At 37.9% G+C, this 25,142-nt stretch overlaps 1 protein-coding gene across 3 annotated transcripts in view; it reads left to right on the top strand.

The window, feature by feature from the left end:
- The window catches only part of pex14 (peroxisomal biogenesis factor 14), a 115,418-nt gene that overhangs the window by 2,865 nt on the left and 87,411 nt on the right, over positions 1 to 25,142 (top strand). For all 3 annotated transcript variants that reach the window (XM_062054341.1, XM_062054342.1, XM_062054343.1), the window contains exon 2: positions 1,876 to 1,929. In XM_062054341.1, coding sequence (XP_061910325.1) covers positions 1,876 to 1,929 — 54 coding nt within the window. The remainder of the gene's footprint in view (positions 1 to 1,875; positions 1,930 to 25,142) is intronic.

The raw sequence follows: 25,142 nt of genomic DNA, 5'->3' as shown, positions 1-25,142 counted from the left end.
AATCATTTGCAAATCCTTTTAAACTTATATTCAGTTGAATAAACTGAAAACACAATATATTTAATGTTCAAACTGAGAAACTTGTTTGTTTTTTTTGCAAATAATCGTTACCTTAGAATTTAATGGCAGCAACACATTGCAAAAGAGTTGGCACAGGGGCATTTTTACTACTGTGTTACGTGGCCTTTCCTTTTAACAACAGTCAGTAAATGTTTGGGAACTGAGGAGACCAATTTTTGAAGCTTTTCAGGTGGAATTATTTCTCATTCTTGCTTGATGTACAGCTTAAGTTGTTCAACAGTACGCGGTCTCTGTTGTGGTATTTTAGGCTTCATATTGCGCCACACATTTTTAATGGGAAACAGGTCTGGACTACAGGCAGGCCAGTCTAGTACCCGCACTCTTTTACTATGATGCCACGTTGTTGTAACACGTGGCTTCGCATTGTCTTGCTGAAATAAGCAGGGGCGTCCATGATAAAGTTGCTTAAATGGCAACATATGTTGCTCCAAAACCTGTATGTACCTTTCAGCATTAATGGTGCCTTCACAGATGTGTAAGTTACCCATGTTTTTGGCACTAATACACCCCCATACCATCACAGAAACTGGCTTTTGAACTTTGCGCCCATAACAATCCGGAGGGTTCTTTTCCTCTTTTTTTCCAGAGGACACAACGTCCACAGTTTCCAAAAACAATTTGAAATGTGGACTCGTCAGACCACCGAACACTTTTCCACTTTGCATCAGTCCATCTTAGATGAGCTCGGACCCAGCGAAGCCGGCGGCATTTCTGGGTGTTGTTGATAAATGGCTTTGGCTTTGCTTAGTAGAGTTTTAACTTGTACTTACAGATGTAGCGACAAACTGTAGTTACTGACAGAGGTTTTCTGAAGTGTTCCTGAGCCCATGTGGGGATACCCTTTACACACTGATGTCGGTTTTTGATGTAGTACCGCCTGAGGGATCGAAGGTCACGGGCATTCAATGGTACGTGCAGTGATTTCTCAAGTCATTCCTCAACTTTCTTAGTCTTTTTTGCCACTTGTGCCAGCTTTTTTGAAACAGGTTGCAGGCATCAAATTCCAAATGAGCTAATATTTGCCAAAAAATAACAAAGATTTCCAGTTCAAAGGTTAAGTATCTTGTCTTTGCAGTCTATTCAATTGAATATAGGTTGAAAAGGATTTGCAAATCATTGTATTCTGTTTTTATTTACGATTTACACAAACTGCCAACTTCTCTGGTTTTGGGGTTTGTATATCATTTATTGATATTATTGAAATAATACATTACCATCTGCACATATACACATCCACAGTACTCGTCTGGTTAATATATATATATATATATATATATATATATATATATATATATATATATATATATATATATATATATATATATATATATATATATATATATATAATCCCTCTTTTTTTGGATTAATTTTGTGCTGTAGTGTGAGTATTGCTGCTCTAATACCCTCACAGGATCTGTAAATGCCCTTAAATTAGTATGACAATTTAGCGTAATACAATAATTTCGAGTATTTATTCATTTAAATCTGCAATTTCCAACTCCTTAAGGATGGTAGGAAAGTTTTAAACTTGATTTTGAAGGTAAATAAATAGAATTATGACAATGTTAAAATGTTTTGTCAGTATGTTAAAATATATACTGTACAGATTATTTGGGGGGAGAAAAGTTAACTGTCAATGTTCTTCTAGTGTGTGGATTTTTATTTTTTATTTGCTCAGATGTTCATATTGTAAGCTTTTCCTTTGGTTAATTATCATCAAACATGACTAGTATGTTATTAAATCTGCCATCCAGCAGATGGCTCTCTAATACCACTTCTTTTCTATCTTCTTAGGCGGCCCCTTCTCCTGGGAATGATGGTGCACCAGCTCCTGCCAGAGAAGCACTGGTAAGAAGGGAACATTTAATTATAATAAAACTACCTAAATGATAAGGCAATGAGGACTAAAATATTTCAAAGTAATTCACAATATCTACTTAATGCAAGTGTGTATTAACGCTTGGTATTAGATATTTATTTTCATCTCATGTAATCAAGAAAACATAATGCGCTGAATATATTTTCATAAATAATGGGAGTAATATTGTTAATTAGGCTGCATGTCATGATTTTTAATCATGTACCTTTTAAAATCTCTTGAGTGTAAAACTTTTAAAACAGCAAACAAATCATTCACTGGCCAGCTGTAGTTTGCAAAGAGTGAAACACATAATGCTTGTATTTAAGGAATTTAATGACTTTCAGCGTTTCAGCAATTAGTAGGGCCACAATGTATCATCTTTAAATGGTGAAAATAGTCCATTATAATGTATATCATGTGTAATGGTCTATACTTTTAGCTGTAATGATAATGTTTAAAACTTTTAATAAAACATGCACCATTTACCTGTGGCTTGCTTTTCTCCATCCAAATAGAAACACACATGTTTTAGGTTCCAAGTTCCTGCAAAGTTTATCATTTATAAAAAAAAAAGTTAATATTGTATTAAATCTTGAAGCATATGGAAATACGTAGCACCGCATTTTGAGCCCCCATACACAAGACTCTTGAAGCCACCATTCCACTCTAAACCTAATGCTGCCGCCTATTACACAGTTGGTACAGTATGTTCACATGCACTAAAATTATTGCTGGGAATTTGGTTGAAACCAGCTTTGTGAAAAATTATTTAAAAACCTAATTAGGTTTTTTTTGACTTGATAAAGATGGGATTAACATAACTAGAACATTTATAAACACCCTTAAATCATTTGGTTTTGTTTAATTAAGATTTTTTCTTTTTTTCGACAAAATTGCCAACAAATTCAATAAAAAGTGATTTTGAATAGTCATATAACCTTTCAATATTCACTTAAATATGATTACAAATATGTCAAGTTTCCTTTTAGTTCAGAGTGGAAAGTGGAGATGAGCTGATAAAAATAAGATTATTATCAATGGGTAATATAAATCATAATTATACATCATTATTATGACGATTATATTATTATTAGTGCATCTGCTGGGGGTTTCGTCTCCCCTGTCTTTAAAAACTAGTAACGGCCTCTGTTTCAAACTTTAATCGAGGGTCCCTTATGTGCAATGCAAAAGTGAAACTTGTAAATAACGTTCTTCTATGCTGCCACAGATAGATTGATTATATTTTTACCTTTCCTTTATCACCTCTGGCCAGTAGTTTAAAACATTTAATCTGGATGAAAATTATCTGTATTTGAAAAAACAATTTTTTTGCTACCCAGGATCAGGTAATCTCTTACTTTTATGCCTTTTTTCAAAGCAACACTGGATTGGATCAATCTGATGCAGATGCAGTTTTCAAGATTACCAAATCCGTATGACCAGTGCTCTAAACGGGACAACATATCACAATGTGGGCCAGAGCTATGTAAATAACAACAGGTAGAAGAGCCAACATGGGGTTAATGTGTTTTTTATTTTGAGACAAAACACACAAATAACAAACATCCACTTCCAGTCATCATTTCTTTTATGACCCCTCATTTGAGCCACAACAAATACAAATCGGATATACATTAACAAATACATTGTTGATATTTGGGAAACGTCTTAAATAAAAAGGCTAAATGTCTAATAGTTACAAAATAAAGAATGTTCAGGGTTCATCCTCATCTGAGGGGACCAGAATTTATTTTGACTTGACCCTAATTGGTAGCCAATGTCCACTATATTTACTTTATCACTGCAACAATTAAACAAGTCAAGTAGAGAAAAAAAAAGGTATATACACTAAGGGCCTGATTTACTAAAATCAGAACACCACGCGGTAAACGGTGTGTGTAATCTATAAAATAGCATGTACTATTAGTGGGCGCGTTGCATACGATTTAGTAAGACTGTGTGTACAATTGTAAAGTGGTGCAGACCGCCTTATTTAAATGATTTTGCGTGTTCTATATGAGCCATCACCACAGCGACAACTCTCATTTACTGTTTACATGTTATCATGCTCCTACATGTGGCGTTTTGTTATGTTTTCAAACATGCAGGAGACATGTACCACTTTTTATGGGAATTTTAAAAGCAGTTGTGCATTGCATCTACAATGGCACCACTTTTAAAAAAAATATTATTTAAACATTTTTTTACAGCTGGAGGTGCGCTTCACATTACTCCGCTCAAGATGCAAAAAAATGCATACATAAAGATTGACAAGTTGTAATTAGCCCCCTAAGTTCTCTAGCAGCTATACAAATTATAAAATGATGTTGCTGAATAGAGTATATGTCAAATTTTTTTTCTTTTCTGACTGTCCAAAATATTTCACATTCTTGTGACTGTAATGGACTTTTTTCCCCCTTTTGTGTGGTGTTTAACTTCCTGTTCAGTACTCTTATATTGTAGTTTCACTTCCACTGTCTGTCCACTGAGTACTGGCTCCCACACCTGTCCTTGATTGGCAACCGAGACACACCTGTACCCAGTTGCCAATTAGTCTCCTATTTCAGTCAGTGTCGGATCTTTGCGCTGCTTTGCATTTGTTCTGCTTCGCATATTGCCTTAAAGAAAATAAGTTACATGTCTTTTCCCCTAATTAGCTACACTCGCCGTCTTTTGTTCCTTTTTCTACTCAGAGTTGCGTGTTCTCCCACTCCCTTGCGAGTGCGTTTTCTTTTGTTTATTGAACAATATTATCTTTACTCACTGTCTGCATCTCGTCTGCTGCAGCTCTGGGTCACGCTGCTAAAGCTGCATCCACGCTTGTGACAAAATGTTGACACACACACGCAGGACGGATGATTCTCGTCTGTCTATCGCCTATCTTTGCAGCGCGAGTACTCATCCTGTAGCCGTGGGTGGTGGCAGTTTGCGCGTCCTTCTGACACTTGCTAAATAAAACGCAAAATAGTACTTGCAAACGTTGAGTGATGATAAATAGCATTGTATCACAATCACAATATTTTGCATATTAATGAAGACAGAGGCACAAAATGGATTGCACGCCTTATTCTGCTCACTTAAAAGACACAATCCACTTTGCACACGTTTAGTAGATCAGCTTTGCGTGTGCTATCAGGTTTGCACATGTTTTAGTACACGCAAACCTTAAGTAAGTCAAGTGTCCCTAAATGAGACAAATTTCTTACCTGACCAATTTTAAAGTTTTACTACATTTTCTTCCTGAAATCCATCTTGAAATTCTACCCCCTGTTAGGATCAGGATGATTTTTTAATTTATTTATAAAAAATGTTATCGAAGTTATCCAAATCCTGCTGAAATATTTTGAACAACACAAACTGGAGGTTTGATCCAGATTAAAACAAGAATTGAATTCAGTAATCTAATTTGTTTTCAGAATCCTTCTTTCACTTTTGAACAACCCATCCATCCATCCATTTTCTACCGCTTATTCCCTTCGGGGTCGCGGGGGGCGCTGGAGCCTATCTCAGCTACAATCGGGCGGAAGGCGGGGTACACCCTGGACAAGGCGCCACCTCATCGCAGGGCCAACACAGATAGACAGACAACATTCACACTCACATTCACACACTAGGGCCAATTTAGTGTTGCCAATCAACCTATCCCCAGGTGCATGTCTTTGGAGGTGGGAGGAAGCCGGAGTACCCGGAGGGAACCCACGCAGTCACGGGGAGGACATGCAAACTCCACACAGAAAGATCCCGAGCCCGGGATTGAACTCACGACTACTCAGGACCTTCGTGAACAACCCATTTTCAAGATTTGATCAAATTCGATAACTCAAATCCAATCAATTACCTTTTAAAATTGGCTTCTTAGCCCCGTTTCAAAATGTTGGTGCTGTGTGTGAATGCTTAAAGAAAGATTGATAGATACCGTGAAATTCCAGACTGTAAGCCGCTACTTTTTTCCTACACTCTGAACCCTGCGGCTCGTAAAATTGTGCGGCTAATTTATGGATATTTATTTGCAGACGGCCATAATACAAATAGTTTAAAAAAAACAAAAAACAAGCAGATACACTGAGAAGTTCAGATTTGAATGACAATAAAAATGAAGTCTAAGTCTAAGAAGGTGTTTTGTTTGTGCTATGGCACCATCTTTTGGACGAGTTTGCTCATTGTAGATGCAGCAGTGTACTTCCATTTTGCTTTCAACCGGAAGTAGAGTGCCATCCATTCTTCTAGTTGTCCATAGCGTTCCCACTTGTATGGATTCTTCGTTCATAACCCCCAGCAAGGTTTAGAAGTTTTACAGTATAACTAAAACTGTTTATACTTACTAAACCGTCCCATGTGTGATGTCTGTAGGAGTGTTTTTAGGCATATTTGTGCATGCTATTGTAATGACGCTAGCACGGTTAGCATTAGCTAATATGCTAACACGTTTACGAGTGTCAGTGTTAGTGTTATTAATTTACAACGGCTTTATTTTTGTATTGTTTCTGTTTTACAAATTCCTCAGTAAATTCACCAAAACGTCACCGTGGAGGGTTTGAGTTTGTTTAGCTCGGGGGTACCCATTACGTCGATCGCGAGCTACCGGTCGATCGCGAGCTACCGGTCGATCGCGAGCTACCGGTTGATCGCGGAGCATGTGTCAGTCGTAACTCAGCCAGTCATTAAAAAACTAGACCTAAAAAAATTAGCGATCATCAATCTTCACCAAGACATAACTTTCGTCACTTGATTGACATTCACGACACCCGGGGGTCTTCTGAGATGACGCTGGCTGCTGCAAGCTCATTATTAGTAAAAATGACCAACAGGAAGGCGAGAAACCCTTTTTATTTCAACAGACTCGCGCGCCATACATGCCGTCAAAACTCTAAAGACCGACTGCGGAGTTCCTGTCTTCACAATAAAAGCGCTGCTTCATCTTGCCTGCGCTAACAAAATAAGTTTTAGAAAGCTGGCGTGCACAAGCCAGCAAGCTACGGAGTTTGCCGCCAATGTATTGCTTGTGAAGTGTATACAAACAAGTATGGAAGCTGGACAAATAAGATGCCAAAAACCAACCACTTTCATGTGGTATCGGACAGAAAGGAGGACTTTTTTCTCCTCCATTTGAAAATGCGGACGTTATCAGCACTGCTGTCTGATTCCAATCAATGCAAGTCATCAAAATCAAGTAATACACCAACTTATATTCTTGTCTTCATGAAAGAAAGGAATCTATAAAACTTCTATTTCATAAATAACTAAATATAAATTATATATATGAATGAGGTAGATCACCTCGACTTGGTCAATTGAAAAGTAGCTCGCCTGCAGAAAAAGTGTGGGCACCCCTGGTTTAGCTGATTGGAGAGCTCGCTTCCGCAGCTTGTGGGTTCATGTCATACCAAAGACTATAAAAATGGGACCCATTACCTCCCTGCTTGGCACTCAGCAGCAATGGTTGGAATTGGGGGTTAAATCACCAAAACTGATTCCCGGGCGCGGCCACTGCTACTGCCCACTTCTCCCCTCACCTCCCAGGGGGTGAACAAGAGGATGGGTCAAATGCTGAGGACAAATTTCACCACACCTAGTGTGTGTGTGACAATCATTGGTACTTTAACTTTAGCTTAATGACGATGAACTCTGTTGTGTTTGATCAGCCGTTTTACTGCTGTGTTGCAGACACCGTTTGGAAACAATTGAGGATGTAAATGAACATTTACAGAATCTTTCTGTGTAAATAATATTGCAACGAATATATCTGTGATTTAAAATCCGTTGCGGATATATATGAAAAAAATAGATTTTCTTCTAAAATTTAGTGGATGCGTCTTATATACCGGTGAGTTCTATGGTCTGGAAAATACAGTAGATAGATAAAACTAAACTTTTTTTAATCCTTTGGGAAAGTTCCTTCAAGAAAATTCAAATTCAAGCAGCAAGTAGCGCCATAAAATACAGGAAAAAGCACTCAAAAATATATACAAATAAAATTAGAGTAACTAAACAAAGGTGAGCTTTGATGACGTCTGTGTTTCTTGAAGTGTACAAAGCTACCTTTGCCACTATCCAAGTGGAATCATTTTGTATTTTTAATCAGAGGGGTGGGTAGTGAGACATTCTTAATTTTTTTTTATTGAACTTTCAGTTACATTTATTTTATATTACATGTATTATGTTGTTTTTTTATAACTTTATAGTTTACATATATAAATGACCACTTTGACGGCGTTGACTGCATTATAGTACAATTTAGTATATTGCAAGTTCTGCACACATACAAAGTTGGCCAAATTTAAAGATGTATTGTTTCTTTTCAGTATCAATGTGTGTAAAAAAAAAAAAAAAAGTGAGGACAATGATGGAAAATTGGGAGTGGTAGTTGAAGGAAGACGCCACATAGAGTACTGGAAATGTCCTTGTACTGTACCGGCATATACAGTAGGATAACGTCCAGGTTTGGGAGTAGTGGACTGTTCAACCAACATGTCTCAATGTCATTCACCATCACTCTCAACCCCCCCTCACGTCATGCCAAGGCTAATTTAATCCTGGGGTTATTGATTGTGGGAGCATTCTCTCAGGCTTTCTTTCAATTTACTTCAATTTCATCATCCCATTGCGCTTCAAGACTGCCTCCTCAAAAAGGGAAGGAATTCTTGTTAGGAGGGTTCTGATTCGAGACTGGTTGACAAGTACACACCCACATACACACACACATCCCACTTCCTACCCCCACCAACACACACTTGCAGCCCCTTCTCTCCTTTCTCTTTTTGATGAGCTGCCCTTTCCCAGTTAAGTGGATTATTACAGTAGGGATAATTCTTGTCACATGGCATTATTTGGATGAGGTGAATAATTGAAATTTGTGTCTGAAAGGATTTTATCTGGATGAGAGGAAAGGGAGTGCTGGCAGGGTTGGGAGGGCAGTGAGCAAAAGAAGGGAGAGAGAGAGAGAGATTTGTATAACATTTATGTACACATGTGCACGGACGGGGCACACCAGTTACGTTAAGAGGTTCTGACTCACCTCGCCCAAATCAGCTGGCCCTGGCACACTGCTCAGTGTGAGCTATCCTTTGTGGTAACAAGGGGGTCCTGCTCAGGGGCCTCTGCCAGCATATAGGCCAGAGGAGCAAGTCTGGAACTACAGTGAGAGAGACAGACGATGGTAGCACCGTGCTTGACTGGTGTACCAGTCGCTGCCAGCCGCTTTTGTTGCCTCTGGCACTGCTCTTTACTTGCTACTCGCCCTGTCTTGCCCTGTCTCTGCCCCACCCACCCACATACACTCACAACCACCCGCCACCTTCCAGTCATCGGTGCCATGCCGTCTACCCCCGCCAGCCTCTTTCTGGTGTCTCCCACGTCTCTGTCTGCTTCCTCCCTGCAGGGACACCCTGTTCTCACCCTTCATATCATCATATCACTTCATATCACTCACATTTCATTCAAATCCACTCCAAGGAAACAGTAGCTGTATAAGTATGCTGAAATATTGTCCACTTACTATACTGTTTTCCATGAATGCATTACAAAAGTAGACTGTTTATTACATTATTTAGTTATATGATTATATACATTTTAAAACATTTGTACAGTATGTGACTATTACATGATGTAATTATCAGTCCTTCCAGATACTGTGGGCTTTTTTGTGTGATTGTGCAGCCTAAAATGCATGAATTTACGGCACCTTTTTCTGAAAGTTGCAATAATTCGATTTTTTTTCTTCCAAAAACATTTAATCAACTTGTGATTTTATGAATTGGTTATCAATGTTTTAGGTGTTCTTTGTAACTCTAACCTAAAAAAGCCCAGTTTTGCAAAAAATTTGAAAACAAATTGATGTTTTACTTCTTTGTTCCTACACAGATTTAAGTAGACATAAGCTGTGTTTCCATTGCCCTTAGAAATGCGCAAAACCTAAATATTGCAATAAGAAACTGGTAATGGAAACACCCATTTTTCGAAAAACTCGTCAAATATCGGTAAAACATTTTTACACTCTCATGAGGTGGTTTTTCAGACGTTTCGATATGGAAGTGTGCCGCAAAAGCATAATGGAAACACTTTTTCGCATTTACAAGGCACCTAAACTCCGGACATGTCGTGTCCGTGAATTCCTCGTTCACAATTCGCTTCCAAAAATCCCTTATTTGTGACCCCTGCCATGTGTAATAAGATGGTTGTATTTTTATGGTCTTTGCACAAGTACAACAACATTTTTTTCTGCACAAACTCGTTCAAGTGTAGACAAACAAAGAGGGTACAGGGTTACAGAACAGGGACGCTGATGGGTCGCCACAAGATGCCCCGTAAAAGTGGGAAAAATTTAGACGTTTGGGGGAAGATGAGTAAAAAAAATTCAATCTCAGAGGGGGCTCCTGAGGGGGCCCAGTCTGGAGTGGGGTAAAAAAAACTCCATAGCAAAGCACATATGCATATTACAACGTACAACTTGAGACTTGCAACAAGGGGTGAGCATCCGGCCCAAAGCTGCCAGCCATTACGGGCACTGCTTTGTCCATCATACCACATGGGGTGAGGCGTTGAAGGTGTAGGATTAGGGGTGGTATGTGTGTGTGGCGTGTATTTTTCTTGGATTCATGTGTGAGTGTACGCCTGCAGCGTGTCTCTGTTCCACGATCGTGGTGCTCCTGCAACCGCCAGTCAGTCCAAAATCAACAACAGGTGTGTGTCATTGGATGTTGCCTGAAAGCGACCTGCCTTCGTCTTCTATTGACAATCACGGCAACAGCAGTGGCTGCAATTGTAATCACAGGTCCAAAACCATGGAATCGCAAAGCGTCCACCTTTCTTAAAGAGGAGTCTCGCAGGACGAGATTTTACGAAAATTACGGCTCGTGACGCAAAACGGCCTTTAATGGAAACACATATTAGTCACAAATGTACATTGTTGAAATTTTTGAAATATCGCTTTTTAAAATGCAAAAAACTGCAATGGAAACAAAGCTATAAGGTCGTAAAATTACATACTCAGAGCTCATTGTCAAATTACTGTATCGTTTTATTTCATTGTAACTCATCCATCTATAATAATCGTAATTAATAGGGGTTTTGAAAAAGCTTTATTCACACCTGAATCGCGATTCTCATTTATCCCAATTAAAAATAGATTCATAATTTAAATTTTTTTTTTGGCATATACACTATCGTTAAAAAGTTTGGGGTCACCCAAACAATTTTGTGGAATAGCCTTCATTTCTAAGAACAAGAATAGACTGTCGAGTTTCAGATGAAAGTGCTCTTTTTCTGGCCATTTTGAGTGTTTAATTGACCCCACAAATGTGATGCTCCAGAAACTCAATCTGCTCAAAGGAAGGTCAGTTTTGTAGCTTCTGTAACGAGCTAAACTGTTTTCAGATGTGTGAACATGATTGCACAAGGGTTTTCTAATCATCAATTAGCCTTCTGAGCCAATGAGCAAACACATTGTACCATTAGAACACTGGAGTGATAGTTGCTGGAAATGGTCCTCTATACACCTATGTATATATTGCACCAAAAACCATACATTTGCAGCTAGAATAGTCATTTACCACATTAGCAATGTATAGAGTGTATTTCTTTAAAGTTAAGACTAGTTTAAAGTTATCTTCATTGAAAAGTACAGTGCTTTTCCTTCAAAAACAAGGACATTTCAATGTGACCCCAAACTTTTGAACGGTAGTGTATACGTGTGTCATATGTCATCAGCCAAGAAGAGCTTTTATAACCTACAACCTTTTGAAAAGGTTTTATTATATTGTTTATACCAAATAATATATTGTAAAATCGGTTTGAATCGAGAATTGCGTTAAATCGAGAATCTATTCTGAATCGAATCATCACCCCAAGAATCGCAATTGAATCGAATTGGTAGTTGTTGTAACATTCAAATACCTAGTAATTGATTATAGTTACAAAGTTACAGCTCCCTTATTGTCTGCTGTCTGATCTGTCATACACAAGTTGCAGACTTTATGTATGTTTATTTTACTCCTGAAAGGTGTCCGTCCATCTTGTGAATTATATATTTATATGGCACTTTTGTTTAGAGACATACACTTTACATACATCTTTAAGCTACATTTAAACCAGTGTGGGTGGCACTGGGAGCAGGTGGGTAAAGTGTCTTGCCCAAGGACACAACAGCAGTGACTTGGCTGGCGGAAGCGGAGATCGAACCTGGAACCCTCAAGTTGCTGGCACGGCTGCTCTAGCAACCGAGCCAAGCTGCCCCATCAAACATTAATTTATGTTTCAACACATTTACCCCCGTTAGGAGCATTTGTGAACTGTTGAGAGCAATCTATAGCACAATTTGAGTGGCCATGAGAGATTATCATCACACTTCAACATATCTGTCATTCGAATGCTTTCCTTTGCTCGGTTGGCATTGCAAATAAGAATCTGTTGTTAATTGTCTCACCCTTAATAAATAAAGGTTGATTAAATATATAATTTACGGCTGTAAAGTGGTTAATAGTTTTAATCAGGTTAATCACACTCTCGAACTGTGATTAATTATGATTAATCACAGCTTATTATTTGCTTGCATAAGTAAAATGTGTTTAAGAGAGAAAATACCCCAATATTTGGATACAAATGGAATTTGGTAGTCAGAATGTCATACAGTAATTTTTTTAAATGTTTTACTGAACTGCAACTCATTTATTTGCTCAAAACTCGATGACAATAAGTATAGTAAGAATGAAGTGCACATTTTGAAAGTCTCTGCACTAATATAGCAAACTAGGTACAGATGTACAATATATTAATGCATTATGTAATAAAGACACCCATAAAAAGATTTACATGGGGCACCATTTACATCTGCATTTAGTCTTCTTTAGTTTAGTTGAAACAAAAGGAAGCCAGTTTTCATTTTGTCACATGGACCCCGACTTAAACAAGTTGAAAAACTTATTCGGGTGTTACCATTTAGTGGTCAATTGTACGGAATATGTATTGAACTGTGCAATCTACTAATAAAAGTTTCAATCAATCAATCAAACCAGATGTGACCTGCCGCGCTGTTTTTGTGAAGCCAGAAGTGTGTGTGTGTGTGTGAGAGAAGTTGCCTTAACGACAAGTCAGTTTTTTGACGAGAGACGTGATGGTTGTCAATAACGACTCGATTCCCTCGTTATGGTCTGTCTTTTTTGCTGGGCTTTATCTAATTACAAAACCTTGGTTACACAAACGAGCTTATTTACCTTTTCGGATGACAGTGCTGTTCTCTTTTTTTGTACAAACTACCTTTAGTTTGAATGACGATAGTTGGCGACATGAACAACATCTTGCCGTTTTTGATCTTAACAGATGGTAATGTCCAACGTGCGGTGCCTGTCCATTTAGAAAAGGCGTTGTTTAATGCAATCTTTTTCAACCTTTTTTGAGCAAAGGCACGTTTTTTTCATTAAAAAAATACAGAGGCACACAACCAGCAGAAAACGTTAAAAAATAAAACTCCACCAGTTTGTTGATGTTTTGCTTTAGTTCTTGTTTTGCGCTGTTATTTTAGTGCATCTTCCTGTTTTGTTGGTGTTTTCCTGTAGCAGCTTCACAACTTCCTTTAAGTGCTATTGCCTGCACCTGCTTTGTGTTAGCAAGCAAGACTATTTAAGTTGTGCGGATTCTATCCTTCTTTGTGGGGACATTGTTGATTGTCATGTCATGTACGGATGTACTTTGTGGACGTCATGTCATCTCTGCTCCACACGCTGTAAGTCTTTGCTGTCGTCCAGCATTCTGTTTTTGTTTACTTTGTAGCCAGTTCAGTTTTACTTTTGTTTTGCATTGCATTTTCCTTTCCCTTTTGTTAATTTTTAGTTTAAGCATTACATACCTTTTTACCTGCACGCTGTCTCCCGCTGTGGTCTGCATATTGGGATCACAACAAACCATCCTCGTCTCACCCGACACGTTCCGACTTTTACAAAGCAATGAACTACCTCTTGCCACCTACTGATATGTAGTATTACATGGTTACCCTGCCGAGCTCTATACAGCACAGACACTGAGCAACGGCACATTATTTGCAGATTATAATTGATTTGCAAAAAATATTTTTTGGACCAGTTAGGTGAAGTTGCATAATTTTCCACTGCACACCAAGCAATATCTCATGGCACACTAGTTGAAAAACACTGGTTTAATGTATCTGTGGTAAACGCAGATGATCTCAGCCAGCATAGTTTGTTGTCCTCTGTTTGCTGTCCATGTAGCATTCATGCTAGGGAAGCCATTCTCACGTTCATGTTTTGCTGTGAGATGCTATTTTAAACTTGATGTGCACCGATGATAAGAAAGTTTGTTGCTGCAATACTAGTTAATTACCTCAGATTGATGTAAAGACTGATGTAGAGTTTTTGAAGGGCGCTGAACACTGCCTGTGCAATGCGTGCTGCCTTACGGCGGTCAAAACAAACAATGTTATTAATCGTCATTTTTGATGGTAACACAATCTTTTTTTTTTATTAACCACATGCGTTAACGTTGACAACCCATGTAAAATAGAAAGTAAAGACGCCTGTGTGTCGCTAAAAGTTTACATACTACAGTACCCAGAAGGCTGAGCTCTGTAAACAGGAACGGAAGTAGGTCTAAGGAGAGAGGGCGACGATTGTTCCGTTTGAGCAAAACAAAAAGTTGATACATTAATAGACATTGTGTTTCTTGCTTTGTCTACACAAGAAACAAACATACGTTTTGATTGGACAGTTGATGTGTGGGTTTGAGCGCCGCTCAAAGATACATTTTTATTTGCCAAAATGACGCTGATTGGCCACAATGTGCAGGGAAGTTGCTTTTTCCTACTTCTTTTCGGACATGTTGAGATGTGAAACTGTAAATATGTGACTTCCTACATTCCGTAATTTAAGATATGAGCTGTCTCTCGGCTTTTTGTTATGCTTTTAATTGCGAGCATGCTTTGAGTTACAAGTATTTTCACACTCCGTTGAAGTAATTTATTACGGTCTTGTGCAGTTTGAGTAGCAGAGTTAATATATTGTTACACATTATTCTTGCTTCATTTACATAAGAAACTAATTTGTCCATTTGGTTTTAAGTGATTAGCTTTTTTTTAACTCTTGAAATGTTTGTAAAGGTTATAAAAGTTTTTATCACAATGACTCCTGTGTGTAAATGTAGGTAATGTAAACTCCTTTTTTTTGAGAGGAGGAGGGGGTGGCAGTAGGAGGGGACAAAGAATTATAGAAACGTCACCGCTCTCACCGCAACTTCAAAAGCTCCCCTTCCCCAGGATATTTAGCGACTATGATGAAAAATTTAGCGAGCGTTAAATAAGCTGCTTTGAAGTTATCTGTTGCAGCTCAGATGTCTCCAAATTTCTGTCGCCCCTACGCAACCGGCATCATACCATAGAGGTTGTGTGTTTAGGCGCACAAGTTGTGGGGCACCTGGCTGGTTGGCGGAGGATGTGCCAGTAGTAATCAGTATAGCCAGAAACATGAAGGCACTACTGCTGCTGGTAATGTCCCCTTTTGACTCTATTTGGAGCCTTTCTTCATCAGTTCACTTCTCTTCCCCTGACAGCCTCGCGGGTAGGCAGATGTTCCTCATTTGTCAGCCCTGAAAAACATATATATTTTTTTATATATGATGCAAGGGTGTAACACAGACGTGTTCAATTGGTGTTACTAGTAAATCTAAGGTCAGTTTTTGGTCATGACGTAGCTATTTTCCCTTGTAGATATTGCTTTAAGAATGTGTAAAATTGGTGGAAAACAAACCATTTTATAATTTAAACCAGTTATTCCCAACACCTGTGCCACAGGACAATAAAAGATAACCAATGCCACTTAATTTGTCAAAAACTAATATTTAAGGATGCAGCTATCAATTGTTTTTGTAATCGAGTAATCTATTGATTAATTTGTTCGACTAATCGAGTAATCAAACAAAACACCCTTTATAGCCTCAATGCGGTTTTTTTAGGAAAAATAGTTGAAACCATAGACATCTTATAAGTAGACGCAGCATCGACCGCTACTGGCGCTGACGAGACGCGGGGCCGCCATATTGGAGTGGTGATCAGCTCCACTCAGTGCAATTAATTTGGCAGGAGCAATGAACTGTCAGCGCATTTAATTCATTTTACCTCACTGAATACCACCTATTTTCACACGTTTTTTTGTCATACGTGTAGCTATGATAAAGTACACATGTTTTGGCGTGTTTTATTATTCATAATTTTCTTAACAGGAGTATAATATTCTTATATGCTATAAGTGACCAGACGTCCGAGATCAAAACTGGGAATATAATCCCAGAGAAGGGGGGAAAAAACGGTCAGCTATTTTTAAATTCAAGAAACAATATGAGTAGGTTATATATACATATGTACCGTATATCCTACATAAACAATGTATGAATACATTAGATATCTATATATCTTAGGGACATATAGCCTGTAGTATAACCTATAGTTCATAGCCGGGTGAACACATAGCCTAGTAGTTCAACAGTAATCCCAAAAATTACCCCATTCCAGGTGTCAGGTAAGTGTGGCAGGGCCTTATCTTCATCATTTATTTCAACTTTATGTTATTCAAGTATGACATTTTTAAATTTAATTAATTTCATTGACAAGCAATTATGGTCATACTCTTGTTTGCTAGCGGCTACGATTTCAGTACTATTGAAGATCTTGGCTCCTTCTCAACTCTGTGGTAATATTATTTTCACAAAATACAACCAATAGCACGTTAATGTTAAATCTTACTTGTGAAAAGTAATCCCCCGATTCCTATTTTCAACAGTCCGCTCATTTGAGCAGGAAAACGCTGAACACCAGCTGCTCGCCGGCTCCTCATCACCACTTTTTTCACGGCCGAATTTCTCACGTCACAGCAGCCAATGCTGCGTCTACTTATAAGATGTTATGGTTGAAACAGTCAAGGGTTTTTTTGATGATATTTTTCTTCTTCCTTGATTCTTCTTATAAATTCACCTAACATTACCATTTTCTACCACTGGTCCATCCTCGGGTCACGGAGGTGTCTGCAGCCTATCACAGCTGCAGTCGGGCAGAAGGCAGGGTACACCTTGGATAAGTTGCCACCTCATCGCAGGTCAACACAGATAGACAGACAACATTCACACTCACATCCACACACTAGGGCTATATACAGTATATTATTTATACAAAAAAGTAAAAGAATAAAAGCAATGTACAGCAAAAAAAAAGGTAACAGATAAAGAAACAACCAAAACAAAGAGACTACTATTGGGGCAGTATAGCTCGGTTAGTAGAGTGGCCGTGCCAGCAACCTGAGTGTTCCAGGTTCGATCCCCGCTTCCGCCATCCTAGTCACTGCCGTTGTGTCCTTGGGCAAGACACTTTACCAGTGGCGTGCGGTGAGGTTAATGTCTGGTGAGGCACTGCATCATCACAGTCAGATTTACAAACAAATGAACCCTAAATAGTATCTTATTAACCATGTGATTGGCAGCAGTTAACGGGTTATGTTTAAAAGCTCATACCAGCATTCTTTACACAACTGTAGCACACAAAAAAAGCACATTTAATAAAAAAAACATTATTATGGTCTTACCTTTCTTGCTGGACATCCACACAGCCAGCCTTTGCGTGTGTACCACGCCGTTTGAAAAGAACGGGTCTTCAGTCCCGAAGTCAAAAGCAAACCTTTTAGCTCCGGCGTTGGTCTACCTTTAATTATTACCTCCTGCTTCGATTGAAAGTCCAGTTTAGAAAAAAGGTAACAGATAAAGAAACAACCAAAACAAAGAGACTACTATTGGGGCAGTATAGCTCGGTTAGTAGAGTGGCCGTGCCAGCAACTTGTGTTCCAGGTTCGATCCCAGCTTCCACCATCCTAGTCACGTCCGTTGTGTCCTTGGGCAAGACACTTCACCCTTTGCCTCTGATGGCTGCTGGTTAGCGCCTTGCATGGCAGCTCCCGCCATCAGTGTGTGAATGTGTGTGTGAATGGGTAAATGTGGAAATACTGTCAAAGCGCTTTGAGTACCTTGAAGGTAGAAAAGCTCTATACAAGTATAACCCATTTATCATTTATCATTTACATATGTAATCCTCCATGTTTTTAATAAAAGTCCAGGCGAGAGGAAATAAACAATCGCTGCACTAATTAACTTGCAAACTTTTTTTTTTTTTTTTTTTTCTTCTGCGGCGAGGAATGATCTCTGGGATCACTACCGCCCTCTACCGCCAGGAGGCCGGATTACTGCGAGCCTCAGACAGTACGTCTTTTGCAGCAGTTTTATGACTGCTCAGCACAAGAAATACGTTACACACATACAGTTGTTGACAAAATACACTGTACATTATATACCTCAGCTAACTAAACTATGCCATAGTTTAGTTAGCTGATATAATTCATATAGCAATACAGTCTCACTGCACAGCAGCTCAGCAGTTAGCCGAGTCATTGTGCACAATCCATGTTGAGGCACAAATCAGTGACGTGCCTCAACTGGCTGCTGATCACCACACCGTCTCTTCTCAGTATTTGAACGGCAAATGTGAAAATAAAAATAAAAATAATCCAAAACTGGTGAAGTTAAATGGAAAATAACTTTAGTATAATCACTGGATACATCATACTTGCCAACCTTGAGACCTCCAATATCGGGAGGTGGGGGGTAGGGGGTGGGGTGTGTGTGTGTGTGTGTGAGGGGGGGCGTGATTGGGGGCGTGGTTATTTACAGCTAGAATTCACCAACTCGAGTATTTTATATACATTTCATATATATATATATATGTATGAAATACTTGACTTTCAGTGAATTCTAGCTATATATATATATATATATATATATATATATATATATATATATATATATATATATATATATATATATGTATATATATATATATGTATATATATATATATATATATATATATATATATATATATATATATATATATATATATATATATATATATATATTTATTTTATTTACATATAAAAGAAATACTTGAATTTCAGTGTTCCAGTGGCGATCCATTAGATGGCAGTATTGTCCTGTTTAACTTCTCCGTTCAACTTGCAAGCGTATTTCTTCATCTTGCTCGTCGATGGCGTCGCCATGTCTGTAATTTCCTCGTTCTTCTGCTTCCTCTCCTTGTTGTGTGCACAGTTGTGAACTCCACTCTCTAAAAGCCCTAGATGTTATGACGTCATTGGGCAGGCAAGCTGTTTTATTGTGGGAAAGCGGACGTGAGAACAGGCTGTCCCCACTCAGTCTCAGGTCCGCATTGAGCTGGAGGGGGCGTGGCCTCCAGCTCCGGCTGAATACCGGGAGTTTGTCGGGAGAAAATCTCTGACGGGAGGTTGTCGGGAGAGGCGCTGAATATCGGGATTCTCCCGCTAAAAACGGGAGGGTTGGCAAGTGTGGGATACATATAACAATTTAATTTTTTTTTTTTTCTTTTTACATTTTTTTCTTTCCATGATGGCAGGTGAGGCCCCGCCTCCCCTGCCTCTAGTGACTGCACGCCATTGTACTTTACCCACCTGCTCCCAGTGCCACCCACACTGGTTTAAATGTAACTTAGATATTGGGTTTCACTATGTAAAAGCGCTTTGAGTCACTAGAGAAAAGCGCTATATAAAATATAATTCAATTCAATACTGTAGCTCAAAAAGTATGATCAATTAAGTGACAATGTATTTACCAATTTTATAATAGACGTAAATGTATTTTTTGGAGGAGTGGTGTTTGATTTTTGGACAAACCCGTTGGCATTAACATACAAACTGTAGATGCTAACATGCCCCATGTGTTTGAGTAAAACGTTCGGTATGCAGGTCATATAAGGTGCCAAAATAGATTTGTTTCTGTTTGAATGCTGCTCTTAAATATGTAAGGCTCTTTCCCGGTAACATGCTGCAGTATTGATTGTAGTTGATAACAGTGAAATGCCAGCTCCGTTTGACAGTGCAAACATTAACCACATTGTCTGTCTTTTCAGTACTAAATGATCACAAAACCTTTGAGAGCTTCTGTCGTCTTCTTTGGGCCCTATGCTCTTTTTTTGCCCTCTGTGCGCTCTATTGGAGAAGTCTTGCGGAAACATTATTACTATTAGCGTAATTTAAGTTCTCGGCACTTGTATTAATGTTTATTATTAAGCCTCTTAAACGAAACATCCAATCAACAAACTATGAATCAAATATTTCTTCTAATCGATGTCTCATTGCATTCGTATATATATACAGGGCTGCCAAGTTTCAGAACATTGAGACTAAAAAATGGCCTTTTTAACACCGATTTGGCCTGTTTGAATGTCGATTTATACATTAAGACTAATGTTCTCACCCCTAACAGCTCTCTCTGCACTGTGGCCTCCTAATGCTAGTCTTATTTAACCAGAAATTAGAAATAAAAATAATCTCCACTGTTTTCTCTGCTGGCTTTTCTGTCTCATTCTCTGCATCTGTGTTCTCAATTTGTATCTTTTCTACAACTCCATCCTCACTGTCCTTAATCTCTTCTTATCTCTCTTCATCTTCCAGTGTTGCTAACTCCTCAGTAAGGAAAGTAGATATTGACTGTCATAAAAGTTACTTGAAGTTGATAAATGACATCTTTGGCTCATTTGCATAATTGATTACAATGGATGTTGTAGGAGAGAGGAATAACGTAGTGGGAGACATACAAAGTGAGTTAAAAAATGCAAATTATGATTAGAACTGTAAATTATTTTTTTTCTGTTGATACTTAGTTTAGTTGTATTTTTCTTTGTTTTACTTTGTTAAATGCGTATCAAATTTGATCAAAAGACTACAGGGTTGGGATACACACCAACGAACCAAATCTATTTACTGGCCATAACATGAAGAACATGTTTATTTATTTTTTAACCATGACAGTGGTGAAACATGTACATTAATCTCACTCTGTAAACAAAGGCGGGAACAGCGGCAGCTTTGCTCAGAGTGGGTGTGCATCTCCTCTCTGCTCTGACGAGAATGGAATGGAACTTTATTTTCATTTCACTTAAAAGCACAACACAATTTGTTTTCAGTACAAGCTCTCCAAGAGCAGTTATGGAGTTAGGGGACGGCCTATGAGAAGGGGCTCACGTCAGCAACGGCTGTTTGTTAAGGACATTAACTGCACAGTGATACAGGCTTTCATGTCTCCAAAACATCTTAAAAAGTCGCTCGTCACTTTGGAGAACGAAAGTCATTAAGAGGAGTTGGAAAGTCACTAGATTTAGCGAGTAAGTCACCAAATTGGCAACACTGTGCTGAGGAGTGTGTGAAAGAGAGACGCCAAGACCCGCCTTTAAACATTAACCGTCCGACCGGAAATCTCTAATAACTAAAGTTCTGTGGGTCAATAATGTAAACCTACTACACTGGTAGTTTTTAGCGCTTCCATGCTACTTTATATTAGAAATGGCAACAGCAGAGGGTGAATGCCCCTTAACAAGAAGATAGTGAAAAAGAAGAAGCTTATCAACTACGGCATCAGTACGGACTACAGTGGCGGACATGCTCACATTTTCAGGACTTATGCAGATCTCAAATACACATCAGCAGGTACCAGAAGGTAAGAAAAGGGTGCCATTTTGCGGTCCTTATACACACACACCATAGTAGTACTTGTATCTCTGACTGCGGTAGACATATTGGGCCGACAATCCATCAAGCGGTGCAGCTTCAAAGTCATGCTAAAACATTTTGACGGATTTTTGAGCACCGTGTATAATGTTCTTTATTTTCAATGGAACATTTAAAGTTTGGTGTTGTTTACTGGCGTCATATTGCAGTATACACGTTTCTCTTATGTGTGACTACCATCTACTGGTCACACTTGTCATTACACCATGTACCAAATAAAATTGCTTCCAGGTCGTTAAACACAACCAGAATTATTCCGTACATTAGGCGCACCGGGTTATAAGGCGCACTGTCGATTTTTGAAAAAATGAAAGGATTTTGAGTGTGCCTTATAGTCCGAATAATACGGTACACTTATATATACGTATGTATATATATATATATATATATATATATACTGTGTATATATATATATATATACTGTGTATATATATATATATATATATATATACTGTGTATATATATATACTGTGTATATATATATATATATATATATATGCTGTGTATATATATATATATACTGTGTATATATATATATATTGTGTATATATATGTATATATATATATATATATATATATACTGTGTATATATATATATATATATATATATATATATATATATATATATATATATATATATATATATACTGTGTATATATATATATCTATATATATATATATATATAGATATATATATATATATATACTGTGTATATATATATATCTATATATATATATATATATATATATATATATACTGTGTATATATATATATATATATATATATATATATATATATATATATATATATATATATATATATATATATATATATATATATATATATATATATATATATATATATATATATATCGAATTGAACCACGGCAACCGCAGAAATTGCCCTGATCACCCTTTTCTCTTGCCGTAATGCCCTAAAACATTTACCAAGATGCCGCGACCGCCCTTGACTTTTTACTTGTTAATGGACTAGGGATGTAACGATAAACGGTGTAATGATATATAATTATGTGTATACGTATATATACACATATATGTGTGTATATACATGTATATAAAAACAGAATACAATGATTTGCAAATCCTTTTCAACTGCATGGCGTAGTGGGTTGAGCGCCCGTGTCAGAAACCTGAGGGTTGCAGGTTCGCTCCCCGCCTCTTACCATGCCGTTGTGTCCTTGGGCAGGACACTTCACCCTTGCCCCCGGTGCTGCTCACACCGGTGAATGAATGTTGAATGAATGATAGGTGGTGGTCGGAGGGGCCGTAGGCGCAAATTGGCAGCCACGCTTCCGTCAGTCTACCCCAGGGCAACTGTGGCTATGAAAGTAGCTTACCACCACCAGGTGTGAATGACTGATGGGTTTTTAACATGTAAAGCGACTTTGGGTACTTAGAAAAGCGCTATATAAATCCCAGGTATTATTATTATTATTATATACAATTGAATACACTGCAAAGAAAATATATTTAATTTTCGAACTGAGAAACTTAATATTTTTTTGCAAATAATCATTAACTTAGAATTTAATGGCAACACATTGCAAACAAGTTGGCACAGGGGCATTTTTACCACTGTGTTACATGGCCTTTCCTTTGAACAACACTCAGTAAACGTTTGGGCACTGAGGAGACCAGCTTTTCAGGTGGAATTATTTCCCATTCTTGCTTGATGTACAGCTTAAGTTGTTCAACAGTCCGGGGTCTCTGTTGTGGTATTTCAGGCTTCATACAGGCATACAGGCAGGCCAGTCTAGTACCTGCACTCTTTCACTACGAAGCCAAGCTGTTGTAACATGTGCAGAATGTGGCTTGGCATTGTCTTGCTGAAATAAGCAGTGGCGTCCATGAAAAATACGTTGCTTGGATGGCAACATACTGTAGCTCAAAAACCTGTATGTACCTTTCAGCATTAATGGTGCTTTCACCAATGTGTAAGTTGCCCATGCCTTGGGCACTAACACACCCCCATACCATCACAGATGTTGGCTTTTGAACTTTGCATCTATAACAGTCTGGATGGTTCTTTTCCTCTTTGTGCCGGACACAACGTCCACAGTTTCCAAAAACAATTTGAAATGTGGACTCGTCAGACCACAGAACAGTTTTCCACTTTTATTTTAACGCTCAGTAGATTTATCGCAAATTATCATTATACCGTTAACTCGACCACGGTTGCCGTGGTTAAATTCGAGCCCTGTATATACATATACACATACAGTATACTGTATGTATACTGTATGCATATATATATATATATATATATATATATATATATATATATATATATATATATATATATATATATATATATATATATATATATATATATATATATATATATATATATATATATATATATATATATTAGGGCTGCAACAACTAATCGATTAAATCGATTAAAATCGATTATTAAAATAGTTGCCGATTAATTTAGTCATCGATTCGTTGGATCTATGCTATGCGCATGCACAGTTTTTGTTTTGTTTTTTTTTTAATGAAAAATTGTATTTTTTTATTTATTTTTATTTTTTAAATAAACCTTTATTTATAAACTGCAACATTTACAAACGGCTGAGAAACAATAATCAAAATAAGTATGGTGCCAGTATGCTGGTTTTTTTTCAATAAAATACTGGATAGGATAGAAATGTAGTTTGTCTCTTTTATCTGATTATTAATCGATTAATCGGAGTAATAATCGACAGATTAATCGATTATCAAATTAATCGTTAGTTGCAGCCCTAATATATATATATATATATATATATATATATATATATATATATATATATATATATATATATATATATATATATATGTATGTATGTATGTATGTATGTATGTATGTATGTATGTATGTATGTATGTATGTATGTATGTATGTATGTGTACGTTACGGCGTGGCGCAGTTGGGAGAGTGGCCGTGCCAGCAACCTGAGGGTTCCTGGTTCAATCCCCACCTTCTACCAACCTTGTCACGTCCGTTGTGTCCTTGAGCAAGACACTTCACCCTTGCTCCTGATGGGTCGTGGTTAGGGTCTTGCATGGCAGCTCCCGCCATCAGTGTGTGAATGTGTGTGTGAATGGGTGAATGTGGAAATAGTGTCAAAGCGCTTTGAGTACCTTGAAGGTAGAAAAGCGCTATACAAGTATAACCCATTTACCATTTAGGTCAGGAAAAAACACACTGGCTATATCATCCCTACAAGCCTGTTTCACAGGTGTCTCTGCTCGTCAGGGGATTTTATAAAATCCCCTGAGGCAGCAAAGCAGCCCCAAACCATGATGCCACCTCCACCATATTTCACAGTTGGGATGACGTTTTGATGTTGGTGTGCTGTGCCTTTTTTCCTCCACACATAGTGTTGTGTGGTCCTTCCAAACAACTCAGTTTTGGTTTCATCTGTCTACAGAATATTTTGCCAGTAGTGCTGTTGAACATGCAGGTGCTCTTTTGCAAACTTCAAAAGTGCAGCAATGTTTTTTTTTTGGACAGTAGTGGTTTCCTCCATGGTGTCCTCCCATGAACTCCATTCTTGTTCAT

Source organism: Entelurus aequoreus, linkage group LG07 (assembly GCF_033978785.1).
Source record: "Entelurus aequoreus isolate RoL-2023_Sb linkage group LG07, RoL_Eaeq_v1.1, whole genome shotgun sequence".
NCBI lineage: Eukaryota > Metazoa > Chordata > Actinopteri > Syngnathiformes > Syngnathidae > Entelurus > Entelurus aequoreus.
Note: the sequence above shows the minus strand (reverse complement) of the source record. Positions and strands in the feature narration are given on the sequence as shown.